At 57.6% G+C, this 16,455-nt stretch overlaps 2 protein-coding genes across 6 annotated transcripts; both read left to right on the top strand.

Annotated features, from left to right (window-relative positions):
- The first annotated feature begins 33 nt into the window (after window positions 1-33).
- LOC110467559 (inner centromere protein) lies at window positions 34-10,482 on the top strand. Of its 5 annotated transcripts, none has more exons than XM_085580001.1 (20): window positions 34-52; window positions 265-403; window positions 514-627; window positions 1,757-2,436; window positions 3,417-3,468; window positions 3,981-4,014; window positions 4,238-4,337; window positions 4,850-4,937; window positions 5,441-5,576; window positions 5,647-5,739; window positions 5,850-5,861; window positions 6,277-6,386; window positions 6,515-6,626; window positions 7,295-7,405; window positions 7,633-7,757; window positions 7,931-8,009; window positions 8,797-8,904; window positions 9,096-9,182; window positions 9,763-9,919; window positions 10,193-10,482. In XM_085580001.1, exons 2-20 carry the CDS (start codon window positions 273-275, stop codon window positions 10,378-10,380), a joined length of 2,517 nt encoding a protein of 838 aa, XP_085436127.1. In that variant the 5' UTR covers window positions 34-52; window positions 265-272; the 3' UTR covers window positions 10,381-10,482. The 5 variants fall into 5 exon arrangements, with proteins under 5 accessions (XP_085436127.1, XP_085436126.1, XP_085436125.1 ...); XM_085580000.1 differs by lacking the exon at window positions 34-52 and adding an exon at window positions 55-94; XM_085579999.1 differs by lacking the exon at window positions 34-52 and adding an exon at window positions 63-102.
- A 2,856-nt stretch (window positions 10,483-13,338) lies between these two features.
- Window positions 13,339-14,531, top strand: LRRC55 (leucine rich repeat containing 55). Its single transcript, XM_021524747.4, has 2 exons — window positions 13,339-14,069; window positions 14,153-14,531. The coding sequence occupies exons 1-2, from the start codon at window positions 13,460-13,462 to the stop codon at window positions 14,386-14,388; spliced, it is 846 nt and encodes a 281-aa protein (XP_021380422.1). The 5' UTR covers window positions 13,339-13,459; the 3' UTR covers window positions 14,389-14,531.
- The last annotated feature ends 1,924 nt before the right edge of the window (window positions 14,532-16,455 follow it).

Here is a 16,455-nt window from a genome sequence, read left to right on the forward strand (position 1 = left end):
GCGGGATCCGGGGATAAGCTCGGGGCGGGAAGGGCCGGCCCATGCTGTGAGGGTGCGGTGAGCGGGCGAGGCGGTGGCAGGAGGGGCGGCGCTGGTCGGGCGGTGGGCGAGTGCTCTGGAGGGTCCGGGGAGCTTGGGAGGGGTCCTGGACACTTGTGCCCCGGCCTGTCTTCATACTCCCCGGTGCCTGCCGCGGTCTCTCTTTCCCACGCTGAGACGTGTCCTGGCTGCCCCCCAGCCTTGTGCTCTCCCTCTATGTTCCAGGCAAGGCAATGGCGGAGGGCCCCCAGCAGCTGCTGGAGGTGTGCGGGCAGAGGCTGTCCCGCTTCCTCTCTGATGCCCACTTCAAGCACCTGGCGTGGCTGCGGGAGGTGGAGGAGCAGGGCATGAGGATGCTCAAGAGGTGAGGGCTGCCCTGAGGGGACCCCTCTGCCACACCAGCTGCGTGTGGGAGGGTTTGGGAGGGTTGTTGTGGGCAGTGGGGGCATTGATCTGTGCTCTTCTGCCTCACAGCAGCTTCAGGGATGAGCCCATGCTCTTGCCCAAAACGCCGTCACAGAGGAGGAAGCTCAGGAAAAGGCAGTCGTCCTGGATGAGGGAGGAAAACAAGGAGCTGAGCAGGAGGAGGTAGGTGGGTCAGCTTGCTCTGGCTCTGCCTCATGGTGCTTGGATGAAACAAAAGAGTGCCTGTATTCCCTGAGTTATCAAAGGAATAACTGGTATTGCTCACTGTTTGATTCTGGTGAGAGTTTGGGATAAAGTTGGCTGCCTGCCTTCACTATTTTTTTTTTCTGATTATAGTTAAAGAATAATAAACACTCTATTTTTTTGTCTGTTTACATTTGGGTGTTGTCTCGCTGGGTTTGGCTTTTGGCCTGACGTTGCTGCTCCTGGTGTTCACTCCCTAAGCCTCTGTGTCACTGCCTGGAAAACTTGGGAAAGGGATGTCTGAGCACCATGTCTTAGTTGGCAGGCAGGGAGGCTCCAGGGGTTTATGGAGGGACTGAAGTGGAAATTCCAAGTGATTTGCTTAGAACCCACCCCACTTTTAAAGCTACCCAAACCTGATCTGTTGGTGTGTTAGGGCACTAAAATCGTGCTAACTGTGGTGAAAAGCCCACAGGAGGAAGAGTTAGAGGTGGGAGACTGTCAGGAAGCAGACATGGAAGGTGGGGAGAACAGCAGGAATAGCAGGAGCGTGGGAGGTTGGTGAGTGTGCAGGGGAGAGCAGGAAAAGCAGCACTGCGGATCAGAGCGGGGAGAGCTCCGGCCCTGCTCCGGGTGCTCAGGTCACACCTCGTCCAGGGGAGCAGCCCAGCTAACTCCTGCTGGTGTTTTCCCTCATTTAAACTTGCTTTGGGAAGAGCTGCTGATGCAGCCAGGCCTGTCAGCAGGAAGGTGACACACCGTGTGTCCCTCTGTAGGTGCTGTCCTCTGCCATGTGTTGCTCCAAGGGTGAGGTTTAAGCCCAGATCTTGATGTAGGGTTAAATACACCTTTCCCACTGCCACTTCTCCACACCTGACTCTGGATACCCAGCCTGGGCTCTGTCTGTGTGGCACAGCCCTTGTGTGTGAGCTCCCATCTGGGCTGTGTCCATGTGCCTCTCCCCAGGGACAGGATGGGCTGTGAGGGGAAACAGTGGAGTGGAGAAGCAGCAGCAGCTTCACTTTTATACAGTCTGCTTTTCCCTCCAAAACTTATTTGGGAATGGATGACTCCTTCATAGTTTCCTTCAAAATTCTTTTCCTTTAAGGTTATCCAGAAGGAGGAGTGGTGTCAAGCTGCAGTCTTCTAGCCTGAGCTCCCAGCAGTGCATGAGCCAGGAGCAGCCCTGGAACCCTGGCTGTGAGGGGCAGGATGTATCTGTGCCCGGCTGTGCTCCTGGATCTCAGGCTGGCATCACACCCCAGCTCCCAGCTCTGCCCGGGGAGCAGCCTGAGGAAGCACATGTCCCTCTGGCAGATCTGGACTGCCAGGAGTGTCCCCAGCCTGCTGCTGGGGGTGATGCAGCCCCTCCAGCAGTTTTGGGGCAGCAGCTGCCTGAGGTGGACGCAGCCAAGCTCCAGGACATCCCTGGTGTCCCTGGGATCCTGGCTGAACAGCCAGGAAGGGATGGGGAGCAGAACCCCAGGAGAGCCAGCACGTCCACTCCCAAGGCCACTCAGAATGGTGATCCTGCTGCACTCCAAGGAGATGGATCTCCTCAAAGCCTCGAGACACTGCTCTTCCAGGACTCCCCCAGTAAAAGTGTGACACGGAAGTCCAGGACACGCCGCCGGAGTGGCCTGGGTGCCCCCCGCAGGAGCCATAGGGCTTCCCTGGCTGAAAAGTGCTCCCTGGCCAGCAGGAGGGAGAACATGATCCGGAGATCCATCAGCAGGACCAGGAAGGCAGCGGCGGGAGAATCCTCCTCGGCCTCCAGCAGAGTGAGCTGTGAGTCCCTGCACTGCTTCCATGTGGGAATGGAGCACTGTGGAGCCGCTCGTCCCTGCCTCCAGCTCCCCCAGGTCTCCTGTCCTTGTGGGCTCCTGGGGTGCAGCTTCAAGCCAGGGTGTTGCTGCAGCGGGGAGAGCTGGGGAGGCAGGTGGGGTTGGGGTACACAGGTTGGGAAGGGGTAAAAAGCACAATTGTGGAAGGGAGAGTGTGGCCAGGCTGGTTCCAGGCACATGTGCCTTTGGATCAGGAGAGACTGCTGCATTCCCTGGGGAAGGGCTTGAATTTATGGCATCTGCCAGCTCTCCAAAAAATCAATAAGGCTGAAAGTGCAGCCCTGAAGTTAGGCTGCAATGAGGAGAGGTGCTCAAATGCTTTTTGGGCAAGGAGAGAAGGGACTCAAACTAGCTGTGTCACCAGAGGAACAGGGGTCATGGAGCCCAGGCTATTCCCAGTATCTCTGAATCCCTTGTATCAGCTATTCCTGCTGCTCCTGACAGGGTTTGGCTGCTTGGACTTTCCAAAACCATTGCTGCTGCAGGCAAACAGGCTGTGGTGGAGCATGGAGGCTCTGGAATTCAGCTTTGTCAGCCTTGAGTCACGCTGTATCCAGGCATTTGTTATAACACTTGGAGCGAAGGGGTGTGATGGGGGGGTGGAATGAGGCTGGAATCAGCCCAAACCCCCTGGATCCCTGCACCAGAGCGTGCAGGGAGGCAGGAGCTGCAGCCAATGGCCTGGGAATGCTGGCTGTGACACAGGCAGCTGGAGCAGGCTGCAGGCAGCAGAGCTGCTGCCTCGGTGCTCTGCCTTCCCAGCCCACTCCAGATTCAGTGGCACTTGAGGGAGGTGTGGTGCTGGTGGGGAAAGCGGAGCAATCCATGTTCCTGGGAGGAAGCCTGAGCTCTTCCACGTGCACCCTGTGGCTGTGGGGAGCCTGGGAGTGAAATCCCCAGCTCCACTTGGGCTTTCCTTTCCAGGTCAGAGCTCCTTGGAGGCTTTTGTGGAAGAAGATGTGACCAGCAGCACAAGGTGAGGATACCATGTAAGGCAGGTGGGAAGGGATCCCAGCATTCCCTGTGAGGACACTCTCTGGGTGGCCTGTCTGTCACAAATTTGTCAGGGCCTGCTCAGGTGCTGCTGTCACCTGGGGCTGGATGAGATTTTGGGTTGTGCTGTTCAGGCACAGTGAGATTAAGTCCTTCACTGGGATGGGTGGTGATGTGTCCTGGGGTTCCTGGAGTTTCTGGCCGCCACTAGCCTGGCAATGCTGGAGGCCAGTCAGATCTGCTCTGGGGAAGGGACAGCCCAAGGCTGTCAGAGTCCCCTTCTTTCCTGCTACTGGGGCCTAAGGTGGTTATGGGGTGTTCAGCAGCACAGTGGGACTGTCCCTCAGAGGAACTTCAAGTCCAACCTTGATATGCTTGGCTGGAACAGCCTCTGGATGTGCTTAGGACTTCCTTGGAGTCCCACATGCTGCTTCCATCACCTGTAACTTTCCTTCAGAGAGAATTTTAATTATTAAATTAGCTTTTCCTTCACAGGCCTGAGCTGGAGCCAAATTCCCCGAGGGAAAAGGTGAGTTCCAAGGAATAATGCTCCCTGTGTGGATGCCTTCCTGCTGAGTCAGCACCTTTGCTGAGGTTGTCACTGGATTCAGGGATGTCCCTGCAGAATGAGCCAGCACAGCTCTCACTGGGAGAGAAGCAGATCCCACTTGAGCAAGCAGCTGGCTTTTCCAGGGCAGCCTTGTTCTTTGGAGCAGCTGTGCTAAAGGAATGCTTGTCCTCTTTCTCTGCAGGCTCCTGGAGATGTCCTTGTTCCAAGCACAAGTCCCCAAGCTGCCAGCCCTCCTGCACAGCACCTGTACCCTCTGGAGCAGCAGGCAGGGAGTGCTGCAGGTAACTTTCAGATGGTCTTGCTTTCCTTGCATGAAACCCTCAGAACACACAGACCTTGGCATCAGTGGGGGCATTCCTGGGAAATAAGGGGTTTGTGTTGAAACTGAACCACTTCTGACCAATCAAGAAAGTTTTCCAGGGAAAGTTTGGACCTCCTGAAGAGGTGAGACATCAATTAGGTGGGCAAGGACATGTAAATGTGTCCAAGCTATGAGACAAACAGTGCCCTGAACAGCTTCAGTCTGTGCAACAAGTGAGTGGGGGCATTTGTGAAGGAGCCCCTGGAGCTGGAGTCTTCCAACATGTCACGTCCTTTCTCTCTGGGGTTGGGTTACGTGAAAATTTAGAGGTCCTCATTATTTTCCATGCCTCTGAAGAAGGAGGAGTTGGGGTGTTTTTTGTTCCCTGTGAACTGGAGGATGTGACAAGCAGCTGGAGCTGGAATGGAGGAAAGAGTCCCTGGAGGGAGTTGGATGCCTCACACGTGGCACTGACTGCAGGTTTCTCCACAGGAAGCCATGTAAATCCCAAGAGTGAACCCCAGAAGAGCCAGGAACAACCCCACTGTGCCAAGCCTCTGGAGAGTTCCTCTCGCATGTGGTAGGAGACACTGCAAGGAGTAGGGATGAGCCAGGGGTCTGGAAGGACTCAGATTTAACATTTTAAGTCATTTGTGCTAAAATGGGGTGGGGGAGTTCTTTCCCTGCCTTCCTCTCCAAACTTCCAGTAGCTCTGAAACATACTTTGGTCAGATCCTGTGTCTTGGAAGTCCCTTGTGGCTTTTGGAGCCTTCTTTGGGTCTGGGACTGGCTCTGGCATGGGGAAGAGCACCTGAGGTCCTGCACAAAACAGCAGAGGTTCCCCAACACAGTTAGCTCAGAGCTGGGAGGTGACTTCAAGGGCTCCTGAGGTGCAAGTGACTGACCTGGTTATTTTTGTCTGAGTGTCTGAGTGTCTGGAATACCTGACCTGACTATTGGAATACCTGATGTGTCTCCTCACTGTGTGTTGCTGGGGAGGTTTTGGGAGAAAGATGTAGTAGCCAGTAAATCCTTCTGGAGAGTGTGACAGCCACCTCATGTCTCTCCTGCTAATGCCACCAGGATGAAAGGCTGCAAGCAAGCCCTGGGTGTCCTGTGGCAGAGGCAGCAGACGGGGTTCCGGACCCTTTCCCCTTTGGATGAGAAGCACAAGACCTTGGCAAACCAGGCTCCATCATCCCCCTCTCCAGCCAGCAAGGTGAGTGGTGCCACAGCCCTGTGTCCCCTGTCCCAGGCAAGCCCTGAGCTCCCTCCCTCTCTCCCCTCAGGCTGTCAGGCCACTGAAGAACTTCCTGCAGGGACAAGGGGGTGGCATCAAGGACTTCATCAAGCGCAACACTCCCACCCGGCCCCACCTGAAGGTGTGTTACATCTGAGGGGTGAGAGGAGAATGGGCTGCATGTGCTGGGAAGGGGAGTTCTGGTGTTACTTACAAACCTTTAATTATCTTTTTTATGCCCTTTCTTTGCAGGGAGACTTTGTTGTAAGTATGACACCTTTTCTGTGGGGCTGACACGCTGAGCACACTCTCGCTTCACGCCGATGTCCATGAGCCTTCTGGCCACACCAGTGGTGAGGTGACAGGATCTCTGTGCAGGTGTGTTCTGCTGGGAGCTTCTGGCCTCTGAGCCAGGCTGCACTGTGCTTCCTCCACCGTTCTCCTGGCTCCTGGCAGGGCTATGCTGTTCTTTTCTAAATATCTTCTCTGCAGCTGAAGGACTGAGGTTTTTCCTTCTGTACCTCTGCTTACATTGGATAATCCCTGTTGCCAAATATGTGTTGTCTCCCCATCCCAGTGTCCAGGTGAATGACTGCAAACAGTGACTGTGTGTACCAGGCTGCCTGAGGGGAGGCAGAGCCCTCAGCACCTGCTACAGGCTGAACTCTTCTCCCTTCAGGAGAAGGAGAGGCAGAGGCTGGAGAACCTCCGTAAGAAGCAGGAGGCTGAGGAACAGAGGAAGAAGAAAGTGGAGGAGGAGAAGAGACAGCGTCAGGCAGAAATGAAGCAGTGAGTTGGGCCCCTTTCCCCCTCCTCTTTCCTTGGTCAGGAAAGGCTTGCCTTGTGCTTCCCACTTGGAATGAGCACTTTGGGAGCAGGCGGGGCTGACGGGCCCCTCTTGCCCACGCGGTGCCCAGGAAGAGGGAAGAGCGCCTGAGGAAGGCCCTGCAGGCTCGAGAGCGTGCGGAACAGATGGAGGAAAAGAAGAAAAAGCGGATGGAGCAGAAGATTCTGCAAAGTGATGAGAAGGTGAGAAGGCTGAGTGGGCTTTGGGCCTCTCCAAGAGTTGTGAGACCAGGAGGTGTGAGCAGGGTGCTGGCAAGGTCCATGCATGCCAGAATTCCTTCTGACACGGGGAGCCTTTTGTTCTCCATCCCTCTGCACATTCCTGTTGGGACAGGCCCTGTTTACGCTGGTCTGGGTTTCGGGAATGTGGCAGCCCCTGCCTGCCCTGGGCACAGCCCTGCAGGTGACAGCCTCACGTGGCCCACGTGCGTGGACTGGAGTGTGTGACTCAGCAGGGAGTGCATTTGGGTCAGGTTTGGGTTTCAGAGCCTGACCTGGCCCTTCTTGTGGGGGCAGGCTGGGCTGGTGGCCACATGCCAGTGCTGCTGCTGTGTTACGGCTGTGAAAGGGCTGAGGGAGCTGTGCCTGAGGGCCCAGAGCCTGAGCAGCCTCTGGGTTGAGGCCTGGCTGCTCATTTTGGGCTGGACTGAAGGGCCCTTTGGAAAGGTCAGCTTTGGAAAACAAGGAGTCATGTTCCTTTCAGCGCTTCCCAAACCCCGAGTGGCCAAACGCACACCCACTGCTGGGTCCTTGGTCTCTTTATGATCTGGGATATCCCAAGCTCCAGACCTCCTCCAAGGCTGTGAAGTGTGTCCTTGGAGCAGTGGGGCTGACAGGGGTGGCTTTCCCAGTTGCACATCTCACAGGTGAGGGAAGAGAAGGTGGCAGAGGAGCGGAGCAAGAGGAAAGGGTCCAAGAAACACGGGGAGGTGGAGGCACGGAAGCAGAAAGCCGTGAAAGGGGTAAGAGCAACTTGGGACCCTCCTGCACATGGAGAAGGACAGGGACAGCAGGGACCTGCTGTATTGGTGTGGCTGGTGGGATAGGGACTGGTCACTGCCTGCTTCGGCAGGGATTTTGGGGTCTTCACTGCCAGATCTCTGTCCAGGCAGCTGATGTTGGGCTGGGACACAAGGGAGGAACATTCCGACTGCTGGAGCCTTATAGGGTTTTCCTCTTGTTTCTTCAGGAGGAACATGAGCAGCAAGAACCACTGCAGAAAAGAAGAGAGGATGAAGTGAAGGAAAGAGGGAAAACAGTTTTGGAACTGAAGAACCTTCTGGAGCAGAAACAGCTGGGACAAGCAAAGGAGAGGTGTGAGCTGATTCCTGTCCTGGAGCAGGGAATTGACCATGGCTGGGGAAGCAGTAGATGTGATGTAAATGTGATGCTGCACCTGGGATCTGGGGAGGCAGGAGCAGGAGGCTGTGAGAGGGTGAGGGACAGATAGGCATGCTTCCCCCTCTGAATTCTTTCTTTTCCCCCAGGTATCCCAAGCAGCGAGGGAAGGAGAAGCCCCTCAAAGCAGAACAGGAGCCAGCAGCATTGGCTGGCAAGGCCACCAAGGTAGGGTTGGAGTGTTCTGGGAACAGCTTTTCTACATAAAGCACACAGGCTGAGCTCAGGATCAGGTGTTTTCCAAGAGCTGTGTTGCTGGGATGTTGTTTAGAGGATCAAATACAATAAAACTTAACTATTGTTATTGTACAGAGGTACTTTGCAGGAACAAGCCAAGGTCTGGGGGTTCCCTGGCTTACAGGTGAGCCTCAGCCCTGTCATGGTATGGTGGCAGTCATGAAATGGCGCTTGGAAGAACACCTCAAAGAGCATTCACTGATCCTGAAACCAATGTAGAATTTAGAGATTTTTTTAATATTCTACTGCCACATTTCCTCATTCTGCCCAAAGGATGTGACCCCCAAACCTCAGGTGCCACGTTGTTCTGTGTCACTTCATTTGCACTCACACAAAAAGCATCAGGGCTTTAAGTCAGGGTTGTTGGTCTTGAAATATAACACTAACATTTGCTTTCATTCTCTACTCTTAAATTCATTGCTTCATTAGTGAAAAATCAATGCCCCAAATGGTTCTTCCTCTTCAGGATCAATTCTTCCTCCTGTGTGGGCTCCTGCTGCACTCCTTCCCACAGTCCCTGGTACTTGGACTCTTGTGCTATATAAATTTAATTTAAGGTCTGAATCCTTCCTGTACTGCCAGCAGCAGGGTCAGAATGAGTCTGGCAAAGCTTTTCCAGGCAGGAGAAAATGGCTGAGCAGCACAGGAGGGTAAACTCCAGGAGAAACGATTTGGGTCTAAAAGGAACTTCAGCAGTTAATTTTTTTCTCTTTATTAGGGGAAACAAAGTCCTGAAGAGCTGCCTCCTGAGCCTGGGCTGGAGAAAAGATATGAGCCACCAGAATCCTTTTTCCCAGCTCTTAACATCTGGCTCCAAGCAGAGAGGGTGAGTGTGGGCTCCAGAGAGCCAGGCTGGACCTAAGCAGAAACACGACAGTCTTGGATTTGGGGTTATTTCTGCAGAAGAAGCCACAGAAGCACTGAGGGCTGGATGTTGCCAGACCTGCTGAGAGCACAGCTCTGTGTCGGTGTCTATTCTGTATGAGTGAGGAGTGACTTAATTCCTGTGTCTTACAGGAGGCCGACGGTCAGCATCAGCCGAGAGAGGAGAAAAAACCCATTCCACCAGCGGCCCCTGGGACATGGTCGAACAAAGCCGTCAAGGTGAGCCCTGGCCCCGGCACTACCCTCGGGCGGCCCCCGCCCGCTGTGGCTACTTAGCTCCCGCGGCTCGGAGCCACCGCAGCGCTGGGCACAGGGAAGCCGCTGGAAAAATAAGTGGTTGGAGGCGGAAAATATGCTGGAAGCGGCCACGGGAGGGCAGCAGGTCCTGAGGCGACGGCCCGGTGGGAGCGGCCCTGGGCAGCCAGGCTTGTGCCAGCTGCAGCTGCGGAGCTTAATTCCATGGGCAGAGCGGCAGAAAAGGCTGCTCGGAGCTGGGATGCAGCGCTGTCTCTGCCGGGAATCTGCTGTGGGCTCCGTCCTGGCTCTGTCAGAGCTCCAGCGAGGGAAAACCAAAGAGTTTAGGTGGAGAGTTGAGTGTTGGGACATGCACAGTGTGCCTTTCCCCGGTTTTTCCACAGAAAACAGGAGGGGAGGGAGTGTTAAGAGGAGGTGTCAAGGCACGGAGCCTGGTGACAGTTTTGTGTTGGTTCAGGCTTTGAGCACTTTGGGGCTCTGGTGACCATCCCAGCCATGGTAGTGCTGCTCCCCTTGCTCATCACTGCTCTCTGTGTGGTTTCAGAAATCCCTCTCCACATCCTGCCTGGGGTCCCTGAAGGATGCTCAAGGACCAGGATCACCCCTGTCCAATGAGAACAGCTACGGGCTGGATCTGAACAGTGACGACTCCACAGACGATGAGAGCAACCCTCGGAAGCCCATCCCTGCTTGGGCTGATGGTAGGTGCCAGCTCTGGGCTGGCTTCCTTTCCCTCCTGCCCTGGAGCTTTCCAGCTTTGCTTGGAGCCATCCCAAAGCGCAGTCCAGGAGTGTATGCACCTCTTTCCCAGAGTCCTCTGAGAGGAAAGGGGGCACAGCCCCAGCTCCTGAGGAGAAGCGGGCTGTGGGATGTGTCCCACCCCTCCTGCACAGCCGGTGGGCTCTGAGGGGAAGGGCAGTGCCTGTCCTGCAGGCAGGGGCTGCAGCCGGGTGTTGTTCCCGCTGTTCCCGCAGGGGCGCAGCTCCAGCAGGCCATCGTGCACCAGTACTACCACCCCCCTGACCTGGACGTGCTGTTCGGGGCCATCCCCAGCCCCAAGCTGGAGGACATCTTCTACAAGAACAAACCCCGCTACTTCAAGCGCACGAGCTCGGCCGTGTGGCACTCCCCGCCCGGCCCCTCCTGCACCTTCCAGAGCTGAACCAAGGCATTTTCTAGAGGCTGTGTTCTACTTTCTCTGTATCTACAATTTTAACATTTTAGTCTTCTTTTGTACAGAAATAAAGTTGTTTAATAAAGTCCAGCACTCACTGGGTGTGTCTCCTTTCCCATACCTTAGTGTTCCTTTTGCTTGCAGAAATCAGTTTCTAATCTGCAACCAGAGCCAGTTCCTAGTCTGCCTCATTTCCTATTCACTTAGGATATTCTCTTGTAGAAGGAAGCTTGGAAATTACTGTAGGAAAGATCAGGTTTTTTTAATTACACTGAGGGGATAATGTTTTTGTAATGCTTTTTAAAAAATATATTTACTATATTTATGTATTTATCTATCCTGTCTTAATTATCTGCAATTCCTTTTCTTTCAACAATTCCTGTGCACTCATCTTAGCCTGTGCCAGAATCTTCTTCCTGCTGTTGGAAAAATCTCCATGGACAGTTTAAGCAGTGGTAATGCCTCCTCATCGTTTTTTTTTTTTTTTTTCCTAATGGGAAAAGGAAGCCCAGCCTCAGCTCTGGATCCTGTTGTGGCAGGATCAGTGGGACAGCCTGTCTTGACTAGGAGCCGAGTTCATTTGGGAAGGGTGAGGGAGGGGATGGTTGCCCAGGGGCTCTGTTAGTGTGGGAGCTTTGGCCCTCCCCCCACCAGCAGAACTGCACCTATCCCACTCCTTCCGTCTTCCTTTCCCAAGCCTCAATGCACATGGATTGACAGGAGCAGAGCTGGATTCTGGCTCTGGCTATAAGGTAGATTGGTTCATGGAGCCAGAATCCCTGGAGCTGCCCTGCTGCTCCTTCCACAGCAAGGGGCTGGAAGTGCTTGGAGCGCTCAGTTCCAGAGCCAGTGCTCACCAAAGGGGACTTTGTCCCAGGAGAGCTTTTTGGATGGGATCAGGCAGGGAGTAGGTAGGGTGGGGAGGACACCTAGGCTCCTTCCCACCCCAGAGGGCAGAGGACTTCCTCAGGGACGATGCCCTGCAGCACCATGTCCCCGTGGCCACCTCCACAGGGGACTGGGTGAGGAGGACACAAAATCTGTTACAGCCCAGCACAATCAGGACAATTTCCCAGTTTCTTTGGTGGAGCCCGGAACAGTGGGGGAGTGGAAAAAAACCTTGGCACCAACAGCTGCTGGCAGGGCTGCGCTGCCAGGCTCCGGGCTGAGCACTAATGAGGTGTCTGTGCTGCCGCTGGCTCTGCTCGGCTCCTGGAGCCCGCTGGGAGCCCGGGCCCTGCGCTCCAGGTGCTCCCAGGAGCTTGCCGGGAGCACTGCTGGTTAATGCCACCCCAGGAGAGGCGGCTGTGCTGTCTGCCAGCTCCGCACCAGGGAGGATCCTTCCCATGGGATGTGGGGAGCAAAAGGCCCCCCAGCACTGGCATCGGGCTGCCACTGCCAGCTGGAAAAAGGAGCAGCTCCGTGAAATCAGCAGGAGAGAATTAAGCAGGGATCCCCTAGACGTGGGCGGGCTGGATGTGGAAGTGCCTCCTTCCTAGAAATGCTGGAGCCATGGTGTTGCAGCATTCCCGGAGCAAACCGTAGGCATCCCTGTGACCCTAAAGGGCAATTCTCAGGTGGGAGGGGCCAGGTGGGGCTGACCCCACTGTGTCCCTCCAAACGGAGAAGGGAAAGGGAATGTTTCAGCTTGCGTGAAAGAAAATAATCCACGTCAACCTGAGGCATTTTCCAGGTCTGTGAGCACAGGAGGGTGACAGCGCCCCTTGAATCCCAGCAGTCCCTTTGGATCCTAGAGCTCCCCTTGGATCCCGGCTGCCTCGTTTCTCCCCTCTGCCACCACGTCATCTGTTTCTGTTTTCAGTGCCTGGGAACCCCTGATTCACCCCATCCCACGAGGATGCTTCCCGGGGCTGGGAGAGGTGGGAGGGCCGGGGATCGGGGCAGGGGAGCAGGATGGAGCCCTCTTCCTGCTCCATCCCTGCCGGGTGCCCGGGCCGTGCGGGTCCCTTGGCCTGGGCAGGGGGTCCCTGAGGCGGGGGCACCTCCGCCCGCCGCTGTCTCCCCGGCTCGGCGGCTCCGCATCCCGCTCTCCTGTTGCTCAGAGATGTGGAGGCAGTTGCTAAGAGACACCGACACGTCAGTATCTGGCCCTAAGGAAAAAAAGAGGAAAAAAAAAAAAAAGAGACAGAGAAAGAGAGAGACAAGGGAGGACGAGGAGGAGGAGGGGAGGAAGGAGGTGGGGAAAGACCTGATCCCATCGCCGGGCTCGCAGCAGCCTTGGCCGCCGCTGCCGAAGCCCAGCTCCCGACTTGGAAGCCTCTGGGGTGTGGCCGGCCACCGGGGACCCTCACATCACTGCTGGAACTCCCCACATCGCCACTCAGGACCCCCACATCGCCACAGGGAGCCAGGCCCTGCTCCCTCCCTGGCCAGTGAGTAACCTAGGGCAGCCCAGCCTCACCGGAGGGGTCGGGGCGCTTGGGGATGGGGAGCGACCGGGGAAGGTGGGCCGGTGGGAGGGGATGGAGCTGGGGGGGCGCGGGCAATGGAGGATGGAGCAGCCATGGTCAGGTGGTGGGGGGCGAGGGCAGGCCTGGAGGGATCCTGGTGGGTGCTGGGAATGGGGATCTTCCCCCGGGAGAGAGGCGGGGAGGGTGTCCCTTGCACCGGGCTCAGCTCGTGGTGGTGGGGGCTGGCGGGGGGCCGTGGAGCAGCACCTCTGCTCTGCCCACCGCCAGCCGAGATGGGCTGGCCAAGGTCAGCAGGACTGGGGGGCCCCTTTCTGTCTGGAATCCCGGGGGGATGCTTGGAGGAGTGACCCTGGCCGGGGGGCATGGGGAGGGTGCGGTGCCCCAGAGGCCGCCCCGGGCCGCAACAGCTGCGGTCCCCGCGGCGGGGCGTGCGGCCGGCACGGCTTCGCCCCTCTCCGCTTCCTCGCAGGCAGCCGGTGACGGCCCGACGCCGGCCCCGCCGGTGCCCCCGGAGGGGTTGGCGTGGCCCCGCGGATGCCGCCGGGATGCCGGGAACGTCGCTGTGACCGCCGGCAGCCCTCGGCGTGAGCGGGCGGGCGGGATGGCCGGCGGCGCCCCGTGAGGGCCACGAGGCCATGCTGCTGGGCCCCTGGCTGCTGGCGGCGGCGGCGGCGGTGGCGGCGGCGGGCGCGGGCTGCCCGGTGCTGTGCAGCTGCCGCGGGCAGGCGGTGGACTGCAGCGGGCAGCGGCTTTTCTCCGTGCCCCCCGAGCTGCCGCTGGACACGGGCAACCTGAGCCTGGCCCACAACCGCATCGCCAGCATCCCGCCGGGCTACCTGGGCTGCTACGGGCAGCTGCGCGCCCTGGACCTGCGCAACAACTCGCTGGCGGCTCTGCCGGCCGGGCTGTTCCGCGGCGCCCGGCGGCTGGCACACCTGGACCTGAGCTACAACAACTTCAGCCTGGTGCCCGCCGACATGTTCCGCGAGGCCAGCGCGCTGCTGCGCCTCGACCTCAGCCACAACCCGGGGCTGCGCCGCGTCCACCCCCAGGCCTTCCGCGGCCTGGCCCAGCTGCGCGAGCTGGACCTCAGCTACGGCGGCCTGGCCGCCCTCAGCCTCGACGCCCTGGAGGGGCTGCCCGGCCTCGTGGGGCTGCGCCTGGGGGGCAACCCCTGGCTCTGCGGCTGCGCCATGGAGCCGCTCCTCAAGTGGCTGCGGGGGCGCATCCAGCGCTGCTCCTCGGGTAGGTGCCGCCGGGACCCCCGCGCCCCGGCCCGCGATGGGGCCGGCAGGCGGCCGCGCTGACGCCATCCCTCCGTCCCGCAGATTCGCAGCAGGCCGAGTGCTGGGCTCCCCCCGAGGTGGCGGGGGCCCCGCTGCTGTCGCTGACGGAGGAGAGCTTCCAGGCTTGCCACCTCACGCTGACCCTCGACGACTATCTCTTCATCGCCTTCGTCGGCTTCGTCGTCTCCATCGCCTCGGTGGCCACCAACTTCCTGCTGGGCATCACGGCCAACTGCTGCCACCGCTGGAGCAAGGCCAGCGAGGACGAGGATGTTTAGGGACCGCCGCTGCCACCGCCGCCGATAGACCCCCGCCCCGGCCACCCCCCGGCCCGGCCGCCCCCGCGGGGACACCAGACTGTGCCTTGTCCGCGTCCCCTCCCGCCGCCCCCCGTGCCGGGGTGGCCCTCGAGACGCCGGGGACACCAGGGGACAGCCCTGCTTCCTTTTGCCCCAAACTGGGGAGTTTTTGCACCCCCCCATCACCGTGAGCTTGGACCCCTTCCCGTGCTGTTCCCACTGCCCAGGACTGGTTGAGACGGCGATTTGGGAATCCCCTGGGAACCCCTCCACCTCTGCCTGGGAGAGACAGAGGACAAAGTGTGTGTATCCCACTCTCCTGGGGGCATCGAGGAAATCCCTGCTTTCAGCCCCAAAGCAGCACCGCCAGAGCCCCCCAAATCCTGCACATACTCTCCAGTCTCCCCAAAAATCCAGGGGGGCCAGAAGAGTTGCTGGCACCCAGCTTGTCACCACTCTTCCAGGGCATTGGGATGTGCTGGAACAGCACCAGGACCACTGAGCCTGGCAGTGGGATGGGCTGTGACATCTCCAGGGGATGACATCTCCCAGGGATGGCACCTTCCACAGATTTCATCTCCCAGGGATGACATCTGCCTCCTCTTTGGGGCCACACCAGGCTCCAGCATTGCCCACCCTGGGGGAGGTTTGGGAGGTGGAAGGAGCTCTGAAGAAGGGCAAAAAAAGAAAAAAATAGCAAAAAGCAGAAAGCCAATGACCCTCTGTCCAGCTGGGACGGCCATGTCCCCAGTGCCTGTGTCAGCTGTCCCTGGTGTCTGTGTCACCCTGTCACTGTGGGAGCACATCAGGTCGGGAGTGGGCTTGGGGCTGGGGTCACCTGGGGACTGCTTTGTCCCTTCCCCTGTCCCCGATGGAGGCTGAGTGCATGGGGAGGGGGGTTTGGTTAACCCCAGCCCACCCCAAAAGGGCTCCAGCTGCACCCCAGCCCCAGCGCTGCCCCTGGGAAAGGGAACTTGACCTCTGCCTTCTCTATTTTGTCTGGGGTTTTATTATTTTCCTTTCAGTGAGTTCAAGAACCCCCGTGCCCCACACCCCCTGCACCCCCCACAATTCCTGCACCCCTGGACCAGCCACATGGGCATGGAGCATCCACCTGCATCCCACCAGCTCCTTCCTCTGCCTCACCTCACCCTCTTCTTTTTGTATTTATATTTATGCTTTATTTTCCTTCTCTTTTGTTTCTCCTTGTCTTTTGATTTTATTGTTTCTCTATTCCTTTCCTTTCCTTTCCTTTCCTTTCCTTTCCTTTCCTTTCCTTTCCTTTCCTTTCCTTTCCTTTCCTTTCCTTTCCTTTCCTTTCCTTTCCTTTCCTTTCCTTTCCTTTCCTTTCCTTTCCTTTCCTTTCCTTTCCTTTCCTTTCCTTTCCTTTCCTTTCCTTTCCTTTCCTCTTCTATTTCTCTTTTCTCTTTTCTTTTCTTTTCTTTTCTTTTCTTTTCTTTTCTTTTCTTTTCTTTTCTTTTCTTTTCTTTTCTTTTCTCTTCTCTTCTCTTCTCTTCTCTTCTCTTCTCTTCTCTTCTCTTCTCTTCTCTGTTTCCTTTTCTTTCCTTTATTTTGCTTTCTTTTTTCTCTCTTCTCCCCCAGCCCCGCTCTTTGTACGTTTTGTAACCGCGGGTTTTGTACCACGGGGCACTTTTTCAGCGCCAAACCTCGACAATAAAGAGTGTCAGCGCAGCCAGGGCCGGGACACGCGTGTGGCGGGGGGACACGCGTGTGTGACAGGGACGTGCGTGTGGGGGGACACTGTGCGTGTGTGACAGGGACATGTGTGTGACGGGGACATGTGTGTGACAGACACCCGCGTGCGTGCAGCGGGCACAGGCAGCGTCCCACAGCCTGCAGAAGGCATCAGCCCCGCTCTTCCCTCCAGCGCTTCCTGTTATTCCTCCGGCAGCATCTCCCGGCCCCGGCGGGGCCCAGCTGTGGCCGCCGGGTCACCTCTGTGTCCCCCCTTCCCCGGGACCCCCTCCGGGCGGGCGGGGGACGCGGGCCCGTCCCGCCTGGCCGGAGCCCAGAGGTCGGGCAGCA

Source organism: Lonchura striata, chromosome 5 (assembly GCF_050655825.1).
Source record: "Lonchura striata isolate lonStrDom1 chromosome 5, ASM5065582v1, whole genome shotgun sequence".
Lineage (NCBI taxonomy): Eukaryota > Metazoa > Chordata > Aves > Passeriformes > Estrildidae > Lonchura > Lonchura striata.

What these genes read in the sequence shown, in the direction of transcription:
- LOC110467559 (XM_085580001.1), top strand. Translation starts at nt 273, where the DNA reads ATGGCGGAGGGCCCCCAGCAGCTGCTGGAGGTGTGCGGGCAGAGGCTG. An exon ending in CAAATTCCCCGAGGGAAAAG is followed by an intron (nt 4,015 to 4,237) that starts GTGAGTTCCAAG and finishes CTTTCTCTGCAG; the next exon opens with GCTCCTGGAGATGTCCTTGT. An exon ending in CATCCCTGCTTGGGCTGATG is followed by an intron (nt 9,920 to 10,192) that starts GTAGGTGCCAGC and finishes CTGTTCCCGCAG; the next exon opens with GGGCGCAGCTCCAGCAGGCC.
- LRRC55 (XM_021524747.4), top strand. Translation starts at nt 13,460, where the DNA reads ATGCTGCTGGGCCCCTGGCTGCTGGCGGCGGCGGCGGCGGTGGCGGCG. An exon ending in CATCCAGCGCTGCTCCTCGG is followed by an intron (nt 14,070 to 14,152) that starts GTAGGTGCCGCC and finishes TCCGTCCCGCAG; the next exon opens with ATTCGCAGCAGGCCGAGTGC.